The sequence below is a fragment of the Salvelinus sp. IW2-2015 genome, unplaced genomic scaffold (genome assembly GCF_002910315.2).
Source record: "Salvelinus sp. IW2-2015 unplaced genomic scaffold, ASM291031v2 Un_scaffold1937, whole genome shotgun sequence".
In the NCBI taxonomy this organism is placed as follows: Eukaryota; Metazoa; Chordata; class Actinopteri; order Salmoniformes; family Salmonidae; genus Salvelinus; species Salvelinus sp. IW2-2015.
In genome coordinates this window covers 100,576-123,045 of record NW_019943294.1, presented here as the reverse complement: position 1 = coordinate 123,045, position 22,470 = coordinate 100,576, and the positions used below count along the sequence as shown (strand labels likewise).

General features: G+C 42.4%; 2 protein-coding genes and 1 pseudogene across 6 annotated transcripts; 2 read left to right on the top strand and 1 right to left on the bottom strand.

Annotated features, from left to right (window-relative positions):
• Positions 1-3,174, top strand: part of LOC112072464 (ATP-dependent RNA helicase DDX3X-like) — a 31,186-nt pseudogene extending 28,012 nt beyond the window's left edge.
• LOC112072463 (dTDP-D-glucose 4,6-dehydratase) lies at positions 1,463-15,458 on the bottom strand. Of its 5 annotated transcripts, none has more exons than XM_024139874.2 (12): positions 15,044-15,458; positions 14,813-14,879; positions 14,009-14,077; positions 7,681-7,771; positions 7,409-7,551; positions 7,113-7,211; positions 6,946-7,005; positions 6,699-6,742; positions 6,415-6,580; positions 3,916-3,983; positions 3,670-3,767; positions 1,463-3,560 (listed from the first exon to the last, which is right to left on the bottom strand). In XM_024139874.2, the coding sequence occupies exons 1-12, from the start codon at positions 15,088-15,090 to the stop codon at positions 3,373-3,375; spliced, it is 1,140 nt and encodes a 379-aa protein (XP_023995642.1). In that variant the 5' UTR covers positions 15,091-15,458; the 3' UTR covers positions 1,463-3,372. The 5 variants fall into 5 exon arrangements, with proteins under 5 accessions (XP_023995642.1, XP_023995644.1, XP_023995645.1 ...); XM_024139876.2 differs by having other exon boundaries at positions 3,916-3,971; positions 15,044-15,457; XM_024139877.2 differs by lacking the exon at positions 6,946-7,005.
• A 93-nt stretch (positions 15,459-15,551) lies between these two features.
• gpr180 (G protein-coupled receptor 180) lies at positions 15,552-21,591 on the top strand. Its single transcript, XM_024139873.2, has 9 exons — positions 15,552-15,841; positions 16,477-16,626; positions 16,910-17,110; positions 17,354-17,534; positions 17,700-17,749; positions 17,863-18,020; positions 18,286-18,477; positions 18,591-18,668; positions 18,766-21,591. The coding sequence occupies exons 1-9, from the start codon at positions 15,703-15,705 to the stop codon at positions 18,916-18,918; spliced, it is 1,302 nt and encodes a 433-aa protein (XP_023995641.1). The 5' UTR covers positions 15,552-15,702; the 3' UTR covers positions 18,919-21,591.
• The last annotated feature ends 879 nt before the right edge of the window (positions 21,592-22,470 follow it).

Below are 22,470 nucleotides of genomic sequence, written 5' to 3'. Positions count from 1 at the left end.
ACACAAGTCCAAGAGTTAGTGTTTAATTCCAACCATGCTCCAACACAGTCCTTATTCTCCTTTTAACACTGTCCTGATTCCCCCCCCCCCCACATCACAGGTGGCTTTGGAGGCAACTTCTACAGCAGTGACGGCTATGGAGGAAACTACTCTCATCAGGGGGGAGTGGACTGGTGGGGYAACTAAACATCCCTCCAACCCTATCCCCCTCTACCTACACCTCCCTCCTCCCCCCACCATCGCAGTGGGTCGCGCCACGCCAAACTCACTGATAAGGAAACCACATGTGTAACCTAAGCCAGACTATAGAAACCCCCGTGTAGCTTCTAAACAGACTGCAGTACATTACCAGCTGTGATTCTCTGACCGCTTTTCCAAAAAATGGAGCTGAGAGACRGGGGACCGAGAGGACAGCTGACCAAGAGGAAAGCTGGAGCCACTGAGCGATTCCTAAAGAAACATGGCACCGCCAGGCTCTGGAATCATCGTGTGGTCGCCCGTAGTGACTATAGCGTATTTAGGATCTTGGGACTTGCAGTTCTTTCTTTTTTTTCACTACAACTGCTTTTTCTTTCTTTGTAACAAAACAAACTGAGGATCATTTGTTTGTAAATGTACTGTGCCTTTAACAATTAGATTGTTTTATCTGTATTTTCTTTTAAGTGTCATAACTGGCTAAAACCTGGCCAAYAAGAACTAAATTATATATTTTTTGTTTTGGGGTTTAAACGTKGTTTTGTTATTTTATTCGGAAGGAAAACAAAATAAGCTTGAACTAAATATCAAACCTTGGCAAACACTGAGATGACATGACTTTTGAGTGAGTCATTTGTCCATTTGAGCTTCAAATTTGTCACAGGGTAATCTGATGGCTCAAGTCCGACCTCATGTTGCAGCCATCCTATGAGAATTCCACTATAGGTTTTCAAACCCTTGTGTGACAAAAGTGCACTTCAAGGGGGAAAAAAAGAGTTCAAAATATTTTTCGCTCACTCTATCCTGGAGAGGAATATGGTAGTCTTCACTAAATGAGCCATTCCAGTTGTACRATTTTAAAATTGAATATTTAAATGGTATGTCCATACATACAAGCTATTTGAGTAAGTCGATGCTCAAAAGTTCAGTTCCCCACTTAAAAATTGACTTGGCATTGTGGCACCTAGTGAAGCAACTTCTTCTAGCTGCCTGGTGGGTGAATTTAGTTTTTGATTGAGCTTTTTTACTTAAACATTTTGGAGGATGGCAATTGACAAATATCCATCCTTCTGAGAGAATGTTTCTTAAAATTGTCAATTCTAAAACAGCRCTTGCCATATAGAAAGTGAAGTTCGAATGGTTGCCATAGGACCACACAGTAACCTGGGTGGCTTTGCTCTTTGTCAAGGCCATCCTGGGATGAAATACGCATGCAAGTGTTGTTGTTTTTTGGTCAAGGAGTTTAAAGAAAAAATGCAAAAGGAAATTCTGCAGCAGGCTTTTATTTCATTACAAAATGTCGTTCTCTTACACCTTTTAATTTAGTTCTCTTTTTCAAGCTGCGTTCGAATCCGAAGGACATTCTCGGGTTAACTGTTTAAAGACACAAGCTCTTCCTCCTCGGAGAGCGTAGGAAGATCAGAAGTTAAGGGTTAAGGGTCAGCAATGTACAGGCGAGCAAACTGAATTGCACACGTAGCAAAGAGTGATGGGAAGTGCAGTTTATTTACCAGTGCACCATTTTAAGAGGCAATGAGGTTTTCCTGTGTATGCTGGCTGGTGAATCTAGCCCACGCGACCCGGCCAAAGACGGGGGTGCTTTATCTATCCTTCATTTCTGACAGAACCAATGCAGCTATTCTTCCCTTTGTAGGGTTGGGCCGCCTTGGTGTATTATGTAAAACCACTGGCCAGTTTACTACTATAGCTGGCCAGTTTACTACTATAGCTGGCATCCAGGCTTCCTCCTTATATAGGAGGGAGGCCCAACGTTGGCAAGAAAATGGCATTTTAAGTGCAATAGGTATATATTCTCAGTGTCTGTTGTGCCTTGACATTTGAATCAATAACAGTGAGGTGGTTATGAAGCAGATGCACTGACGGTATTGTGTTAACTTCAGATTGAATGGTGCTACCTAAGTTAGGTCTAGGCCCCTTTGTGATGTTACTTAACGGCCATCAAGTTTTCCAAAAAAACATTTTATTGCACATCTAGAGTTTTATATAAATGTCTTGAGTGTGTGTCCTTAAAGCTTCCGAATTTTGTGTGTGAGGAGATTGTGAAAAACGCAGCTTGTTTACGAAAGGGGAAGGGTTATCACTATTTAAACCAGGATTTATTTGGGACCAGGGGTTAGTTCAGTAGCAGTCTGAGAATTGAGCTATTTGCACACAGATTACTAGATTCTACTTTTGCTGCTAGTTTGTGTAATTTATTAAGCATTTTTGAGAAATATTTATTTTTATAAGCCTAAAGTGATAGTTTAAGAAACTTGACCAAAAGACAGTACAAAAACACTGGCACTTGAATGTTGAATGTCACCGGTATGCGTGGAAATTTATATTTTTCGGGGTAGTGTGAGCTTTTTAATGTCAGTCATATTGGACTCAATCAAAATCCACACCTGTTACTTCTAGTAGTACTGGCCACATGGCCACACCGTCTAATCAACCTTAACGTTTAATTGGCGAACAAAATTCGAAACAAACAACCAATGCCAAGGTTTGGATAAAAGTGATAACATTTTCTAAAAAATATTGTACCAGTGCAAGAGGTGTCCAGATTCTCTCCAATTCAATTTGCTTTTCCTTGTTTTTGAGGTTTTTTCCTCCCCCAGTGACTGTCTGGCACATGGCAATCTTAAGAGAAAAAAACATGTGGTTCTGCTCTGTTGTATTTGCATATTTGGGCCTCTGTTCTGTGGAGTGTGTGTGGTGAGTCTTAGCTGGATCATTGGCTGACTGAGTCTGAAAAGTAAAGGTTTGGATGAAAAGTATGAATGGAAATGTGAAGCTGCAGAGAGGAGAGGTTGGAGAGCTTTCGGCTGGCCAGACACTCCCCTGAACGCCACTGAGTCGCCCACTAGTTTGTATTTGCTTTATGTACTAGTTTAGAGGCTGTGCMCTGCACGAGAAAACACCTGTGCATTTATTGTATGATTTTACCAAAATTAAAAGTTTTGACTTGAGAATACTTAACCAACTTTTGTATTTTGTCTTTGCAAATCCGGAGTTTAATATTCAACATTCAAGCCTGCGCTATAAAGTTATTTATTGACTATGATAAATATATTACATTCCACCTTCATTAGTAAAACATTTACAAAAATAAGTGTTCCCTTGCACACCCACAGTGATTGAGATGAAGGTTTGACTAGTGGAGGTCAACAACCCTTATTAAGACTGATTAATTGAACCAGGGCTGGAACAAAAGCCAGCACACCCTGTAGCTCCAGGAACAGGGTTGGTGACCACGAATACAGGAAGACGATCTATGTGCTTATTGGTATCGGGCTGAAAGGTAATTGGTTGGTCTTCTGGTTTGACATCTGGCCAGAAGTCTGGATTCTCTTGGTACCATTTGACTGTATAACAAATGAAGGAGAGGACACTTTAGAGATTCACCCCTTGTGCTAAAATATATATGAAAGTCAATCTAAGGAATCCATAGAGTAATGTGTTCATGTACTGTACCTGTCCTTCTGATGCCCTCTGACCATGACACTGCAGGCTTCCAGCCCAGCCTCCACAGCTTCTCACAGTTCACAGGGTACCTCAGGTCAACCACTGGCCTTGGGTGGGTGAGAGGTTCAACAATGTCAGTGTCTTAGGAGCCAATCACACAGCCTGCCTTTCACACACTGGTTTCCATGGCAAAGACATGCTCAAAGGAAGTAAAGGCTCAAAGTGTTTAGTGTGATCCCCTTATACTTCACTCACCGGTCAGGCACAAACTCCAGCCAGTCGTCCAGTTCTGCATCAGGTACATGCCTGACCTGTAACACACACTATTAGCAGATGTCTTTCAGTGGCTCAGTAAAGAGGACTACAGAGTGACCAGACACACACTTCACCTATCATCTTGATAAGTTATCTGGCTAGTTGAATGATGGATATCCTACCATCTTGATAAGTTCTCTGGCTAGCTGAATGATGGATATCCTACCATCTTGATAAGTTCTCTGGTTAGTTGAATGATGGACATCCTACCATCTTGATAAGTTCTCTGGCTAGCTGAATGATGGACATCCTACCATCTTGATAAGTTCTCTGGCTAGCTGAATGATGGACATCCTACCATCTTGATAAGTTCTCTGGCTAGCTGAATGATGGACATCCTACCATCTTGATAAGTTCTCTGGTTAGTTGAATGATGGATATTCCTACATCTTGATAAGTTCTCTGGCTAGCTGAATGATGGACATCCTACCATCTTGATAAGTTCTCTGGTTAGTTGAATGATGGACATCCTCCATCTTGATAAGTTCTGGCTAGCTGAATGATGGACATCCCAACATCTTGATAAGTTCTCGGCTAGCTGAATGATGGATATCCTACCATCTTGATAAGTTCTCTGGCTAGCTGAATGATGGACATCCTACCATCTTGATAAGTTCTCTGGCTAGCTGAATGAGGATATCCTACCATCTTGATAAGTTCTCTGGCTAGCTGAATGATGGACATCCTACCATCTTGATAAGTTCTCTGGCTAGCTGAATGATGGATATCCTACCATCTTTGATACGTTTCTGGCTAGCTGAATGATGGCATCCTACCATCTTGATAAGTTCTCTGGTTAGTTGAATGATGGATATCCTACCATCTGAAAGTTCTCTGGCTAGCTGAATGATGGATATCCTACCATCTTGATAAGTTCTCTGGCTAGCTGAATGATGGATATTCTACCATCTTGATAAGTTCTTCTGGCTAGCTGAAAGATGGACATCCTACCATCTTGATAAGTTCTCTGGCTAGCTGAATGATGGACATTCTACCATCTTGATAAGTTCTCTGGCTAGCTGAATGATGGACATCCTCATCTTGATAAGTATTCTGGCTAGTTGAATGATGGATATCCTACCATCTTGATAAGTTCTCTGGTTAGTTGAATGATGGATATCCTACCATCTTGATAAGTTTTCTGGCTAGCTGAATGATGGACATCCTACCATCTTGATATGTTCTCTGGCTAGCTGAATGATGGATATCCTACCATCTTGATAAGTTCTCTGCTAGCTGAATGATGGATATCCTACCATCTTGATAAGTTCTCTGGCTAGCTGAATGATGGACATCCTACCATCTGATAAGTTCTCTGGCTAGCTGAATGATGGATATCCTACCATCTTGTAAGTTCTCTGGTTAGTTGAATGATGGATATCCTACCATCTTGATAAGTTCTCTGGCTAGCTGAATGATGGACATCCTACCATCTTGATAAGTTCTCTGGCTAGCTGAATGATGGAATCCTACCATCTTGATAAGTTCTCTGGCTAGCTGAATGATGGATATCCTACCATCTTGATAAGTTCTCTGGCTAGCTGAATGATGGATCCTACCATCTTGATAAGTCTCTGGCTAGCTGAATGATGGATATCCTACCATCTTGATAAAGTTCTCTGGTTAGTTGAATGATGGATATCCTACCATCTTGATAAGTTCTCTGGCTAGCTGAATGATGGACATCCTACCATCTTGATAAGTTCTCTGGCTAGCTGAATGATGGATATCCTACCATCTTGATAGTTTTCTGGCTAGCTGAATGATGGACATCCTACCATCTTGATAAGTTCTCTGGTTGTTGAATGATGGATATCCTACCATCTTGATAAGTTCTCTGCTAGCTGAATGATGGATATCCTACCACTCTTGATAAGTTCTCTGGCTAGCTGAATGATGGATATTCTACCATCTTGATAAGTTCTCTGGCTAGCGAATGATGGACATCCTACCATCTTGATAAGTTCTCTGGCTAGCTGAATGATGGACATCCTACCATCTTGATAAGTTCTCTGGCTAGCTGAATGATGGATATCCTACCATCTTGATAAGTTTCTGGCTAGTTGAATGATGGATATCCTACCATCTTGATAAGTTATCTGGCTAGTTGAATGATGGATATCCTACCATCTTGATAAGTTCTCTGGTTAGTTGAATGATGGATATCCTACCATTTTGATAAGTTTTCTGGCTAGCTGAATGATGGACATCCTACCTCTTGATATGTTCTCTGGCTAGCTGAAGGATGGATATCCTACCATTTGATAAGTTATCTGGCTAGTTGAATGATGGATATCCTACCATCTTGATAAGTTCTCTGGTTAGTTGAATGATGGATATCCTACCATCTTTGATAAGTTTCTTCTGGGCGAGCTGCAATGGATGGATATCCTACCATCTTGATAAGTTCTCTGGCTAGTTGAATGATGGACATCCTACCATCTTGATAAGTTCTCTGGCTAGTTGAATGATGGATATCTCGAAGTCGGTCCCGATGTTGTAGGTTTCTCCCACCACCCCCCTCTCCAGGATGGTGTGGAATGCTTCAATGGCATCATCCACGTACAGGAAGTGGCGAGATTGGGGGCTGGTCCCTTGGATGGTACTGTGGCAAAGAAGAGCATGGGATATGTAGGCTTTATTTGAAACAATAACATATGAAGTAAGACATGTCTACATAGTCTGGGATGATGTCAGTGCTCTCTTAAAGTATAAGTATTTACCATTTTTTGTTCAGCTGAAGGAAGGACACGAATTTTGGAATAACCTGGGGGTAAAAAAAACCCATTTGAGACATCTTAAAAGACCAGACACACAAAATAAATATATAGAACTGTGGTTCACAACCAGGGGTACTAGGACCCCTAGGGGTACTTCAGAGGTACTCCGGGCAGAGCAAGATTCAGTTGGTGGTACAGTAACCGAAAAAGGTTGGGAACCACTGATATAGAATATAGATACTATATTGACCTTCTCCAAGTACTGTCTGGGTCCATATACATTATTGCTCCTTGTTATTATAACAGGAAACTGAAAGAAAAAGCCAAATATTAATACAAAATAATACAAAAATGTGTACATGCCTCACAGAAAAACTTGGTTATAATTGTGGTATGTCTGTTGACAGTATTTACTACCTTGTGTCTCTCCCTGTAGGACAATACAAGACACTCAGCAGCTGCTTTAGACACAGAATATGGGTTGTTGGGTCTTCTTGGGCTGGTTTCATCTAATTCCTACATGGGGGTAAAAGAGACCGCTTTTAACACCGGGGACTGACAGTACTGCAGACAAAGAACCTTAAAAAGTGGCAAAAGAAGTTGAGAAGTGGCATTCAAAAACTTGGAGCTCAAATGTAAATGTGGCATACACCTTACAAAAAGTTATGATAATTATGTCAGGATATCAGTGAAAATGATATGAGTGGACTGACCTTATACAGACTCTCTCCGTACACCTCATCTGTACTAATGTAAATAAACCTCTCCACCTTGGCCTCAAAAGCTGCTTTCAGTAGCACCCTTGTCCCCTCCACGTTCACCATGTGGTATCTGGACGGCCATACGAAGGACGTCTCTGAAAAGGGGGCACAGAAACATATGGATGAATGTCTTGCTCTATGGGTCACTGAGTGTTGTCAACAATGCCTTTGATTGTTTTGGCATGGTAACAACACAATCTAAACAGTAAAACGTAATTTCTTACCAACATGTGTTTGAGCCGCAAAGTGAAAGACGATGTCGATGTTTTCTGTGGCAAACATGTGTTTTAACAAGCATGGATTGCATATATCCCCCTGTTAAAGAAAAGGGACAAAACATGACACATATTCAAGCTAACAGTCTTTATGATTTTTTAACAATAAACAAAAACATACATAGGCAAAAACAATAAACAACTTAACATTCATACATTTCAAAACACTGATCACATCATACTTACTCAGACCCAAATATGTTCCCATTTTGTTTCTGTCCAAGACAGATTTTTTTCAATATTTAAATAATAAAGCATTTGATTCTTCCATTCTCTTAAAGTTGGAGTATCATTTGACTGCCAGTATTTAAGTAATAGTTTATTCAATATAATTGTCCAACCCATTCGGTATCTCACCGCACTCCTATATACCATGTCTTGAAATATGCAGAAAGACGGATTAAAAGTAAACTTACATTGTACAACTTCTGACAACTAGCTTTCTAACTTCACCCATAACCTTTGGACCATAGCACTCCCAGAAGGCATGAATTATTGAGCCATTGTTAGTTTTACACTTAAGACATTACTCTGCCGTTGTGCTGTAGAATTTGTGAATTTTGTCTCTTGTATAACACATTGTATACATTAGTTTATACTGGATTAAGCGTATATTGTCAATAATTGTAATTTGGTTCGTTATGTTCTAACACTCCCTCCATCTTGTGCCAATGTCAGTTATTTTTAAGTCTTGGTTCCAATAGTTATATATATTTTTTCTAAGAGATTGTTAGTTCAATAGGCTTTTTTGTGTGCAAGGTTTTGTATATATTACCTTTCATATGAGTATCTTTTCTTGACTCAAATAGGATTCCCTCAATATTGCTCTGATGTCCAAAAGCTTTCAGGTCAAAATGTTGAGATCTTTTTTTATTTCACCTTTATTTAACCAGGTAGGCAAGTGGAGAACAAGTTCTCATTTACAACTGCGACCTGGCCAAGATAAAGCAAAGCAGTTCGACACATACAACAACACAGAGTTACATATAGAGTTAACAAACATACAGTCAATAATACAGTAGAAAAACAAGTCTATAAACAATGTGTGCAAATTAGGTGAGATAAGGGAGGTAAGGCAATAAATAGGCCATGGTGGCGAAGTAAATACAATATAGCAATTAAACACTGGAATGGTAGATGTGCAGTAGATGAATGTGCAAAGTAGAAATACTGGGGTGCAAAGGAGCAAGATAAATAAATAAATACAGTAGGGGATGAGGTAGTTGTTTGGGCTATTTACAGATGGGCTATGTACAGGTGCAGTGATGTGTAAGCTGCTCTGACAGCTGATGCTTAAAGCTAGTGAGGGAGATAAGTGTCTCCAGTTTCAGTGATTTTTGTAGTTCGTTCCAGTCATTGGCAACAGAGAACTGGAAGGAGAGGCGCCAAAGGAGGAATTGGCTTTGGGGGGACCAGTGAGATATACCTGCTGGAGCACGTGCTACGGGTGGGTGCTGCTATGGTGACCAGCGAACTAGATAAGGCAGGCTTACCTAGCAGGGTCTTGTAGACCTGGAGCCAGTGGGTTTGGCGACGAGTATGAAGCAAGGCCAGCCAACGAGAGCGTACAGTCGCAGTGGTGTAGTATATGGGGCTTTGGTGACAAAACGGATGGCACTGTAGACTGCATCCAATTTGTTGAGAGAGTGTTGAGGCTATTTTGTAAATGACATCGCCAAAGTCGAGGATCGGTAGGATGGTCAGTTTTACGAGGTATGTTTGGCAGCATGAGTAAGGATGCTTTGTTGCGAAATAGGAAGCCAATTCTAGATTTAATTTTGGATTGGTGAGATGTTTGATGTGAGTCTGGAAGGAGAGTTTACAGTCTAACCAGACACCTAGGTTTGTAGTTGTCCACATATTCTAAGTCAGAACCGTCCAGAGTAGTGATGCTGGACGGGCAAGCAGGTGCGGGCAGCGATCGGTTTTAAGAGCATCCATTTAGTTTTACTTGTATTTCAGAACAGTTGGAGGCCACGAAAGGAGTTGTATGGCATTGAAGCTCGTCTGGAGGGTAGTTAACACAGTGTCCAAAGAAGGGCCAGAAGTATACAGAATGGTGTCGTCTGCGTAGAGGTGGATCAGAGACTCACCAGCAGCAAGAGCGACATCATTGATGTATACCAGAGAGTCGGCCCAAGAATTGAACCCTGTGCACCCCCATAGAGACTGCCAGAGGCCCGGACAACAGGCCCTCCGATTTGACACACTGAACTCTATCGGAGAAGTAGTTGGTGAACCAGGCGAGGCAATCATTTGAGAAACCAAGGCTGTTGAGTCTGCGATAAGGATGTGTGATTGACAGAGTCGAAAGCCTTAGCCAGGTCGATGAAAACGGCTGCACAGTATTGTTTCTTATCGATGCCGGGCGGGGGGGGCTTATGATATCATTTAGGACCTTGAGCGTGGCTGAGGTGCACCCATGACCAGCTCTGAAACCAGATTGCATAGCGGAGAAGGTACGGTGGGATTCAAAATGGTCGGTAATCTGTTTGTTAACTTGGCTTTCGAAGACCTTAGAAAGGCGGGGTGGGATAGATATAGGTCTGTAGCAGTTTGGGTCAAGAGTGTGTCCCCCTTTGAAGAGGGGGATGACCACAGCTGCTTTCCAATCTTTGGGAATCTCAGACAACACGAAAGAGAGGTTGAACAGGCTAGTAATAGGGGTTGCAACAATTTTGGCAGATAACTTTAGAAAGAAAGGGTCCAGATTGTCTAGCCCGGCTGATTTGTAGGGGTCCAGATTTTGCAGCTCTTTCAGAACATCAGCTAACTGGATTTGGGTGGAGAAATGGGGGAGGCTTGGGCGAGTTGCTGTGGGGCGTGCAGGGCTGTTGACCGGGGTTTGGGTAGCCAGGTGGAAAGCATGGCCAGCCGTAGAAAAATGCTTATTGAAGTTCTCAATTATAGTGGATTTATCGGTGGTGACAGAGTTTCCTATCCTCAGTGGAGTGGGCAGCTGGGAGGAGGTGCTCTTATTCTCCATGGACTTTACAGTGTCCCAGAACTTTTTTGAGTTTGTGTTGCAGGAAGCAAATTTCTGCTTGAAAAAGCTAGCCTTAGCTTTCCTAATTGCCTGTTTATATTGGTTCCTAACTTCCCTGAAAAGTTGCATATCACGGGGGCTGTTCGATGCTAATGCAGAACGCCACAGGATCTTTTTGTGCTGGTCAAGGGCAGTCAGGTCTGGAGAGAACCAAGGGCTATATCTGTTCCTGGTTCTACATTTCTTGAATGGGGCATGCTTATTTAAGATGGTGAGGAAGGCATTTTTAAAGAATAACCAGGCATCCTCTACTGACGGGATGAGGTCAATATCCTTCCAGGATACCCGGGTCAGGTCGAATAGAAAGGCCTGCTCGCTGAAGTGTTTCAGGGAGCGTATGACAGTGATGAGGGGAGGTCGTTTGACCGCAGAACCATTACGGATGCAGGCAATGAGGCAGTGATCGCTGAGATCTTGGTTGAAAACAGCAGAGGTGTATTTAGAGGGCAAGTTGGTTAAGATGATATCTATGAGGGTGCCCGTGTTTACGGCTTTGGGGTTGTACCTGGTAGGTTCATTGATACTTTGTGTGAGATTGAGGGCATCAAGCTTAGATTGTAGGATGGCCGGGGTGTTAAGCATGTCCCAGTTTAGGTCACCTAGCAGCACGAGCTCTGAAGATAGATGGGGGGCAATCAGTTCACATATGGTGTCCAGAGCACAGCTGGGGGCAGAGGGTGGTCTATAGCAAGCGGCAATGGTGAGAGACTTGTTTCTAGAAAGGTGGATTTTTAAAAGTAGAAGTTCAAATATAAAACTTTAAGTTGCATTTATTTAAAATTGTATACATTGGTCAGTCCAAAATGTATTTTTAATTCTGTCATGGAAATAATTGTATTTCCTATTACCATGTAATTTACGGTTTCTATGCCTTTAGTTTTCCATGTGGGCCAATTTATCAGTGAATTCTGAAAAGCTGTCCAAGGATTGTTCCAGAGGGAGTGAAATTGGTTCCTGTAGAATCCATTTCATGTTCTTCCATGTTGTCACAGTGTTGTTAACTAGGAAGTTGTTCATGTTCTTAGCTCCAGCCTTTGAAAACAGACACGTAAAAAAAATATGGGGATGAGCATGCGCATCTTCAATATGTACCCATTGTTCCTCTTTAGTGTATTTAACAACATGTTGCAAGTAAAAGCCTTGGGTGGCGAGTTGATACAATTCCAAATCTGGAAAGTTAAAAAACACCCTCAGACTTAGGAAGATGTTAAACTATCCTTTTTATTCAGTGGTATTTGCCCACATGAAGTCTGTTATGGCCGAGTATACATTTGTAAATAATGTCTTCAGTGGGGTAATTGGTATATAACTGAAAATACACAGAACAAAAATATATGTATGTAAAGTGTTGGTCCCATGTTTCATGAGCTGAAATAAAAGATCAGAGAAATGTTCCATACCCACAACAAACTTTTTTCTCTCAAATGTTGTGCACACATTTGTGCACCCTGTTAGAGAGCATTTCTCCTTTGCCAAGATAATCCACCTGACATGTGACATATAAAGAAGCTGATTAAACAGCATGGTCATTACACAGGTGCACCTTGTGCTGGAGACAATTAAAGGCCACTCTAAATTGTGCAGTTTTGTCACACAACACAATGCCACAGATGTTGAGGGAGCATGCAATTGGCAGGCTAACTGCAGGACTGTCCACCAGAGCTGTTGCCAGATAATTGAATGTTCATTTCTCTACCGTAAGTCGCCTCCAATGTTGTTTTAGAGAATTTGTCAGTACGTCCAACTGGCCTCAACTGCAGACCACACGTATGGAGTCATTTGGGTGAGTGGTTTGCTGATGTCAACGTTGTGAACAGAGTGCCCCATGGGTGGCGGTGGGGTTATGGTATGGGCAGGTATAAACTACAAACAACGAACACAATAGCATTTTATTAATGGCAATTTTAATGCACAGAGATACCATGACAAGATCTTGAGGCCCATTGTCGTGCAATTCATCCGCCGCCATTACCTCATATTTCAGTAGGATAATTTTGATTTTATTTGTACCTTTATTTAACTAGGCAAGTCAGTTAGGAACAAATTCTTATTTACAATAACGGCCTACCCCGGCCGACGCTGGGCCAATTGTGCGCTGTCCTATGGGACTCCCAATCACGGACAGATGTGATACAGCCTGGATTCGAACCAGGGACTGTAGTAACGCCTCTTGCACTGAGATGCAGTGCCTTAGACCACTGCGCCACTATGGAGTCCAATGCACGGCCCCATGTCGCAAGGATCTGAACAAAATTCCAGGAAGCAAAACATTTCCAAGTTCTTCCATGGCCTGCATACTCACCAGACGTGTCACCCGTTGAGCATGTTTGGGTACTCTGGATCGCCATGTACGACAGCGTGTTCCAGTTGTCGCCAATATCCAGCAACTTCGCACAGCCATTGAAGAGGAGTGGGACAACATTCCACAGGCCAAAATCAACAGCCTGATCAACTCTTTGTGAGGACGATGTGTCATGCTGCATGAGGCAAATGGTGGTCACACCAAATACTGACTGGTTTTCTGATCCACGCCCCTACCTTTTTTTAAGGCATCTGTGACCAACAGATGCATATCTGTACTCCCAGTCATGTGAAATCCATAGATTCGGGTCTAATGAATTCATTTCAATTGACTGATTTCCTTACATGAACTCTAACTCAGCATAATCTTTCAAATTGTTGCATGTTGCGTTCATATTTTTGTTCAGTAAAATATAAAACTTTGGGAGCCATGCCATTCTAAAGAGGTTAATCTATGGGGAGATTGTTCCATTTAATTAGATCTGCTTTCATGTTGTTGAGTAATGGAATAAAGTTAACTTTATATATTTGTTGTCACTTATTAAGCATCCTAAGTATTTCATATTTTTTGTGGTCCACAAAGGATTGCTGTAGTTCATGAGTTATTATTTTTCTAAATGCCATTATTTCAGTTTTTTTCAATGTTAATTTCATATCCTGAGATTTTTGAGTATTCCGAAAACATTTTGAACAAGGGGGACATTGAGTTCCAAATATTAGTCAGGTATATCAGAAGATCGTCAGCAAATTAGTTCATATTCATGTTTATCAATACGGATACCTGTTACATTTGAGTTCTGTCTAATTATTTCTGCAAGCGGTTCAATTGCCAGTGCAAACAGGAGGGGAGAGAGGACATCCCTGTCTCGTAACACTGGCACTCCATATACAGTGATGTTACATAACAGTAGGACTTGGCAGTTCTCTCACCCTGATAAAGGTGTAGTTCTCATTCTCCTCTACAGACTCCAGGTTCCTGAGATTGGAACAGTAGTCCAGCTGTATGGGACCAGGAAAAGTTACACAGTCACTCCCAGGAAATGATGACAACTTGGAATTCTGCAGTCACATAGTGTAGTAGTTAGGGTGTACAGGAAATAAGCTTCACTTCGTTTTTTTATTAATTTTTTTTATTTTGTTGTCACATACACCGGATATGTGCAGTGAAACGTGTTGTCAAATCAAATCAAATTTTATTGGTCACATACACATATTTAGCAGATGTTATTGCGGGTGTAGCGAAATACTTGTGTTCCTAGCTCTAACAGTGCAGTAATATCTAACAATACACACAAGTCTGAAAAAGTAAAAGAATGGTATTAAGAAATATAGAAATATTAGGACGAGCAATGTCGGAGTCCGGAGTATAAATATATATGGACAGCTGGACTACTGTAATTATGGACAGTATATGGATACAATATATAGTATATCTGAAGAATACGTAGGATAGAATAGTTTATGTACAGCAATAGTTGAATAGGATAGACCTTGACTATAATACAGTAGTATACATATGAAATGGGTAAACAGTATGTAAACATGATTAAAGTGACCAGTGTTCCATTATTAAAGTGACCAGTGTTCCATTATTAAAGTGACCAGTGTTCCATTATTAAAGTGACCAGTGTTCCATGTCTATGTTGCACCTTGGCAGCAAAGGGAACGAGAGGCCCCAGCTTGAACAGGGCTTGAATCTGTCRTTACAGGAAAGCACATTTAGCTCCTACTYACATTGTCAAAGTTGATGATACGCCAATCTGGRTGCCTGTTGACTAGGGAGCAGACAAAATGGGACCCACTGTATTGGGAAAGAGTTACAGATGAAACATGTATTGTATGCAATGAAATCTCATATTTGACATACATTGTAGATTCAACTTGCTTGTTTTCTGTTGTTTAAGTCTTTGTCAGAATACTACTGATTGTCATTATGATGATGATGATTTGCTAACTGTTACTTACATGAAACCTGCCCCTCCAGTCACCAGGACCGTTTTGACAAAGTCCATCCTCGCACARCCTGTTGATGTCTCCTCACAACTCTTCTCCTGGATCTTCAGTTTTCATTGAAGCCCAAAGGCACTCTCCTAGTGACATAAATTATGCCCACCTTAGCTAGCTAACTAGCTTACCTGTGCTGGAGAGTGTCTTATTGTTGAGTAAACAAGAGATAATCTCATAAACTATATGCGGGAACTGATTTTAAGTGATTGAGGCCATTCTAAAGCGAAGCACATCGACAACACGTTAACGAACAGTTAGATAACATTACTGAGATGTTTGTGTTGTCACTAGTTCATGTCAGAAGCAGCTGATACTGTACAAACCACATCAGCAAAATGTAATGTGCAACTTTCGCGACAGTCTTTTGTCGGTTTATGGCAATGTTGACACGTTTCAGAGGCCTGCGTTGAGTTGGTCCGTTTTGGTGCCCACCCTTTTATCGCTCTCTGGTTGGCTTACAGATCTAACGTAGGGCAGAGGTCCTTTTATGATTAGGTAAAACCTAAATCAATCAAACGTTCAGTGCAGCTGGAACTCAACTTTTTGACTAGACCATTCATTGTTGTCGTACAATCATATTCTTTATATCTAATTTGATAAGTCGCTTTTAGGAGACAATGTATCCGTTAATGTTCACACTTACAGCCTATTTACTATGCATTCCAGCTACATTTGGAAAAACTGTGTCGGGAGTTTTCAAGAGCGATGCAGCCAGAGAGCAGAATGGACAGTACATCACAAAATTCATGTACAACGGTAGGTGTAGCAGTCTGAAGCTAGCGACAAATTCTGGAGGGAGGCTTGTGTGGATGGATACACATGCACCAAGATGACGTGATGCGTTTTATTATTGGATGTTTTATATAGACTATAGTTGCAATGCTTATGTACATACATAAATAAGGAAGCAACAGATCATGTGTTCTTAGTCTGGAAAGTGCTAATCTCTTGCATGGTGTTATGCATCATTGTCTCAAAGTATTTTTCTGTGTGCATTGCAATCTTAAACGGGAAATCGTTGGAAGATGTTTGTTGAGTTGGGATGAAATCACATAGGTCTATGCAGTGTCTTAATAATAGGTTGGTTCAGTCTTACATTAGTCCAGACCCATGAGCATCAGCAATGTCATTCTGTTCCCGGGTACAACATGTTGCCAAATGTGATAGCCAGGCAGTACATTAGAATCAATAGAGCTCCTTTCTTTATCACAGACGGTCTGCATATTCAGTAGGTTCGAATGAAACCCAATCTTCTGAAAGGTGGATTTAGTGTCCTGTCAGATCTCTTCCCTCCTGTCCTCTTTCTCTCTCTCCTCCCCTCTACTTCCACTACCTCTTCTTCTCTCACACCCTCTCTTGTCTCTCCCTCCCTCTGTCTCTCTCTTCCCCAGTGGGTAGTGGTCTGGTGGTGTGCAGGCTGGAGAATGCTCCCCTGGCCACGGAGAAGGAGTCCAGACTGCTATTCTTCCCGGAGATGGAGGACGGCTTCGACATCGACAACCTCAGCTGCCACGACCGCCTCTCCAAAGCACAGCTCTCCAGTGAGTGTGTCTCTGAGACTGTCACGTGTATTGTTGTTTGCATTCATGTCCTGCTGGCTCGTAGTAAACATGCATTCATAAACAAGAGGCATTTGGGGAAGTGGCATAAATACCATCATTTACAGGACATATTCTGAATGTACTTGCAGTATGTTGCATCWGCAWATGTAAYCRACTGGTTATCAAACCTTGGYCGTYTGCATRACTTAAGGCCACATTAGCCCTCTKAGCGAAAGCCTAGGGCTTGTCTCCCTCCTAACGTTGTTTCCCTCTCTCTGCTCAGTCCRTCTGAGTGAGGAGGAGCACAACCAGAGCATCCCCCACCTTCACTCCCCCACGGCCTGGATGGYGCTGTATGCAGACCGCTACACCTGYGGGGAGGGGGGCATCATCCCTGCCCACGGGGACCTGACCTTCACCATCCTGCTGTTCAACCCTGACTCGGCAGGCAACCCCCTGGAACACTTCAGCGCTGAGGAAGCAGGTCAGTACATGCACATACTTTAATATATGCATTTGGTGCACTGTAAATCGCTTTGGATGAAAGCGTCTGCTAAGCGTCTGCTAAGTGTCTGCTAGTCATAACACATCATTTTATACTTCTGAATTTAAGATATGACCAGGGCTCCAGACAGGACTGCACTGAATGCTTGACTGATTGTGTCCTCCCCACCCCTGGCACCCTGACCCTCTACCCCACCCTCCTACCTACCCCTGCTCCTACCAGGCCTGCATAGTTTCTACTGTCTGCTGATCCTGGCCTACTTTGTGGCGTCCTGTATCTACATTCAGCCTCTGTGGATGGCCCTGAGAAAGGGTGGGCCCATGCACACGGTGCTGAAGGTGCTCTCCACAGCCTTGGTCCTACAGGGGATCTCTGCCCTCTTCAACTACATCCACCTGGCCAGGTGAGTGATACTCAGTCCCAGTCATTATTACAGTCACCTTTCAGCAGCCCTGTTCAGGTTTACATCAGTTACTGTATTACAGGATTATCCTGTATTTCAGGATATTTGGATGAGTGAACATCAGTCTTGTTGTGTAAAAACACACCTGTCTCTCTCGTTCCACAGGTATGCCAGGGATGGAGTGGGCATTCCTATCATGGGCAGCTTGGCAGAGTGTGAGTGTTGTATTCTCACTCTCTGTCGCTCTTGCTTCTTTCTTCGTAYTGTCTTTCGTTCTTCCTTTGTGACTGTGCTGACTGTTGCCTGTTGTTGTTCTCCCATGCTGCAGTCTGTGACATGGTATCCCAGGTGTCCATGCTGTACATGCTGCTGAGTCTGTGTGTGGGCTGGACCCTGAGCAAGAACAGGAAGCCCCAGAGCAGACCTCTCCAGTGGGACTCCTCCCCCGCCTCCAAAGCCCTCGCTATGGGAGGGGTCGCCACACAGGTCAGAGCCTCATCAGCCTATCCATGACCTTTAATCCCTTACCCCAAAATACTAAGCCCTGACTTCCATCTCACTGGATACAGTAGCCCCTACTACTTGCACTAACCTCTACCTTGCTCGCACCATCCCCTATCCTGACCAATACTGTAACCCCTTATTAACTCTCAATTTCCCCTTTGGGATCAGTCAATAAAAACACATTCAATAGCAATGACCTAAATACCTTTTCACTGACTCCCTGTCTGTGTCGCTGCCGGGCCACTAGGGGGCGCTACTGCTGTGGGAGCAGTATGAGGAGACGGAGCACCACAGCTACCATGCCCAGCGCAGCATAGCAGGTCTGTTACTCATTTCTCTACGTATCATCCTGGCCTTGTTGCTGGCCTCTGTGCTCTACACCATCATCAGCACAGAGAGGAGCGCCCTCAAGAGAGACTTCTATCTCAGCTTCGCCAAGGTAGGCGTAGAAATACAACACAGAATAGCTGGTAACCCTTTCCATGCGTTTATAGTGCCATCTACAGTGCATTATAAGATTGGTTATTCCAGTCTCACTAGTTTGTTTCTCAGGGTTGTTTTATCTGGTTCCTGTGCCACCCTGTGCTGGTCCTAGTCTCTGTGATCTTCAACGAGCATCAGAGAGAAAAGGTGAGAGGACGACACTCTATAGATATATATATATATATTGTACTGACTCATTCGGAAGGTTTTTGGTGTTGATGTTTGTGTGTGTCTGTGTTTCTAGGTTGTGACAATCGGTGTGATTCTATGCCAGGCTATCTCGGTGGTGATCCTCTACCAGCTTTTCCTGTCCCGTAGCTTATACTGGGAAGTATCTTCTCTCTCCTCTGTCTCACTACCCCTCACCATGTCCAGAAGGGGCCGGGGACGCTACTGACCCCGCGTGCAGGGGGAACACTTTCACTGTGACACACGCCGAGGGCGAAGGGATACACTGTGACACCTGCAGTTAAAGGGACAATAGTTCCACTCCTCTACACTCACTCACGGTAAAGGTGCCCCCACAGATGGGTGAGGAAAGAGGAGGGTGGGATGAAGAGAAGGAAGTAGGAAGTTCCCCCACAAATATAGAAGAGAAGAGGAATGATGGCCTGCTCATGTAGCTGGATAGCACACCTATTTAATACCCTCCCAAACAGGATGAGAGTGAGACCTGGGTTTAAGCGCACATAAAGTATGTATGTAAATGAGACAAATTTTTTAGTATACAACAGATGCGGACACATGTAACTGCCAAAATAATGGAAACACTTGAGTAAAAGAGGGATCCAAAGTATATTAAAAGCAGGTGCTTCCACACAGGTGTGGTTCCTGGGTTAAGCAATTCACATCGCATCATGCTTCAGGTCATATATCAAAATTCTGTCTGCCATGGCTGTGGCCCTACAGGCTGACAATGCCCCCATCCACAGTGCACGGGTGGTCACTGAATGGTTTGATGAGCATGAAAATGATGTGAACCATATGGCCGTCTCAGTCACCAGATCTCAACCGGGGATGGAGTTTTCCACCACCATCAACAAAACATCAAATGATGGAATTTCTCGTGGAAGAATGATGACAATTCCCTCCAATAGAGTTCCAGAATCTATGCCAAGGTGCATTGAAGCTGTTCTGGCTCGTGGCACAACGCCCTATTAAGACACTTTATGTTGGTGTTTTATTTATTTTGGCAGTTACCTGTATGTTCGTCTTATTTACAATTGTAGTATGTATGTGTGAAATTGTGGTTTACTGTTTTATTTTGAATGTCAAACTTGGGCTGAATTTGATGTCTCTTTCTTTTTCAGACAGAGTATAAGACTCCCAAAATGTTTAAAAGGTTTATAATAGATTACAACGAAAGGTTACTGATTGTCAAATTCCCTGTTAAGTCTTATTCATTGCCGATAAAGATATCCAGGCGCGGACTGAAATACATTTGTTTACCGTTGATCCATAGAGATATGGATTCATGTTCAGTGTGGTAAATCTCAAACCAATAATATAGTCTGATCTTAACTGTCAGAAATAGAACGTTTAAAAAAAGTTTTTTAACAGAGTTGCTTCACACTGTTTCATTCTATTGTTGTCAATTGATCGTTCTTTCTGCGAGGTTCTGGTGTGCTGAAGCTATTACAGAAATCACATGGAACTCATGGAATCTTTGTATCATCCCCAGCACTCCAACACTGCAGCTAGTTGCATGTGTGAGAATTGTATTACTATTTTGTTGTGCAATTATTGAATTATACTTGAATAGGGTATTCATATTGTTTTGTCTGACATTGGAGCTAGACATGTGCGATGTTTAAATGCAGCTTTATTTTCTCTCAATCGTCGCAAGTGCCTGAGAAGACAATCACTTTGCTAGCAGAGAAGGTACCTGTGTTTGTCTGTGAAAAAATGGGTTTCACATTGGTTATGTATGTCAGTCTGATAGTTAAGTTATGTGGAGATATTGGGGGGCAAATGGTTAACAGAGCAGTGACTGTGTAATGTTCCTATTAAGCATGTTTATAAGGCTGTTTTAAATTCATTACTGTATACTTTTGTAAAATAAGTCTTTATCAGATGCTGATGCAATACAAGAAAATGTCTGCAGGGGGCAGCAGTTCTCTTGATCTGTTACAGTAGCTACCGTAGACCAGCGTTTCTCAACCCTTGTCCTCCAGTACCCCCAACGGTAAACATTTGTATTGTAACCCTGGACAAGCACACCTGATTCAACTTGTCAACTAATCATCAAGCCCTCAATGAGTTGAACGAGGTGTGTTTGTCAAGGGCTACAACGAAACGGTCTATTTTTGAGCAAAGACACTGCTGTAGACTACTCTCAACCAATGCACACTCAAACCATAGAAGTTACCAGTGTCTTTGCTCAAACTGCCTGCATTCTCATTCAACAATTAAACGCATGATAATCCTGGATAATTCAAACATGGAAGGACAAACCACGAAATGTCACGGTTGCTAGGAAATGCCACCACGACACTCCACCTTGAGTACACAAACGGTTTTCCGCTCTCCACTTCCTCAAACGGATCTGAGAGGCTAATATCAAACACTAACATCAGCGCTAAGCCGAGTCAGTCTCACTTTATTTGGGTAGTTAATCATCTTTGGTTGGTCATTGGTTCCGGTCTGTCTGCTATGGATTCCAGTATGTGACGCTAAATAGGCCAATATAACTAGTAGTCTACACAACACAGTCAAAGTTGTGGAAACATGTCGTGGAATGTGGTTAAACTAACCACAGACTTCTAAACAGTAAACAGTCAAAAGGGGAAGAGTCGTGTTACTGATGTTTCTCCACTGCCTGTTTTCTTGTTTGGTGGTTTCGGAGTCACTGTCAGTTAGCTGGTTATAATCCTTGTTTTCTGGATGCTCTTTCACTCATTTTACCTTCATGTTGCGAAAGATCAAGAGCATACTATGTTGGCTGTGTTTACACAGGCAGCCCAATTCTGTTATTTTTTCCACTAATCTGTCTTTTGACCAATCAGATCAGCTCTAAAAAAGATCTGATGTGAAAAGATCTGATGTGATTGGTCAAAAGACCAATTAGTGGGGTGGGGGGAAATTCAGAATTGGGCTGCCTGTGTAAACGCAGCCTATATGGCACTGAACCTTAGATGAATTAAAACAAATTTGAGAGTGGTGGGCTATTAGTGACAATGAGGACTAGGCCAGCAGCAAAGTAGTGCTCACTCCCACACCAGTCCCATACTGCTGTTTAACCAGGTGCTCCTGTACTGGTTTACACACATCAGTGGCTCCCTACAGACCAGACCATGGCGTCCATCTTGGGTCTTTTCAGGACACCGGTTACCCACTGGGCTATTTCTGACCTCAGGCACACCAGGACACTGTGGGCTGAGGGGGATGAATACACACAGGACTTATTTTCCTGCAATACCACCATTAACTCCCTTTCTTGTATTATGCAAATAGTCTGACAACAGGAACGTGCTTGGGCTAATACTGTAACATTCATTTGCACCTTTTTTGACTCTACCACAGAAAGTAGTACCAATTCAGGCAGTACTATTCCATTACAGGGGGGACTTCTTTTAATAGTGTTCCTTTAGATAAGGGGGTTTCTATGTATTCTATATCTAGGTCAGGTAGAGAGTAGCGTAGCTGGCAGCCTGAAACCACAGGCAAAGATGGACAGTTTCTGTTAGATGTATTTGAAATACTTATTTGAATTCTGAGTATTTTGTAATTTGACTTACACTGGGCTAAACTACAATCCAATGTATTTTGTATTTTCAAAATACTGTAATTTGGATTGACAAAATACGTTTCTATACCATTTTTGATAGTGGTTCACATTTTGTGGCCCCTTTTTCACCCTGCATTGGTATCAGAAGTCTGATAGCACTATAGTGTGATAAAATTGTCTGCTAAATGAATGAATGAATGTGTGTTTGTCATCGGCAAGGAC

Excerpts from the sequence above, each read along its gene's own strand:
- LOC112072463 (XM_070439814.1), bottom strand. The coding sequence starts at position 11,359 with ATGCTTAACACCCCGGCCATCCTACAATCTAAGCTTGATGCCCTCAAT.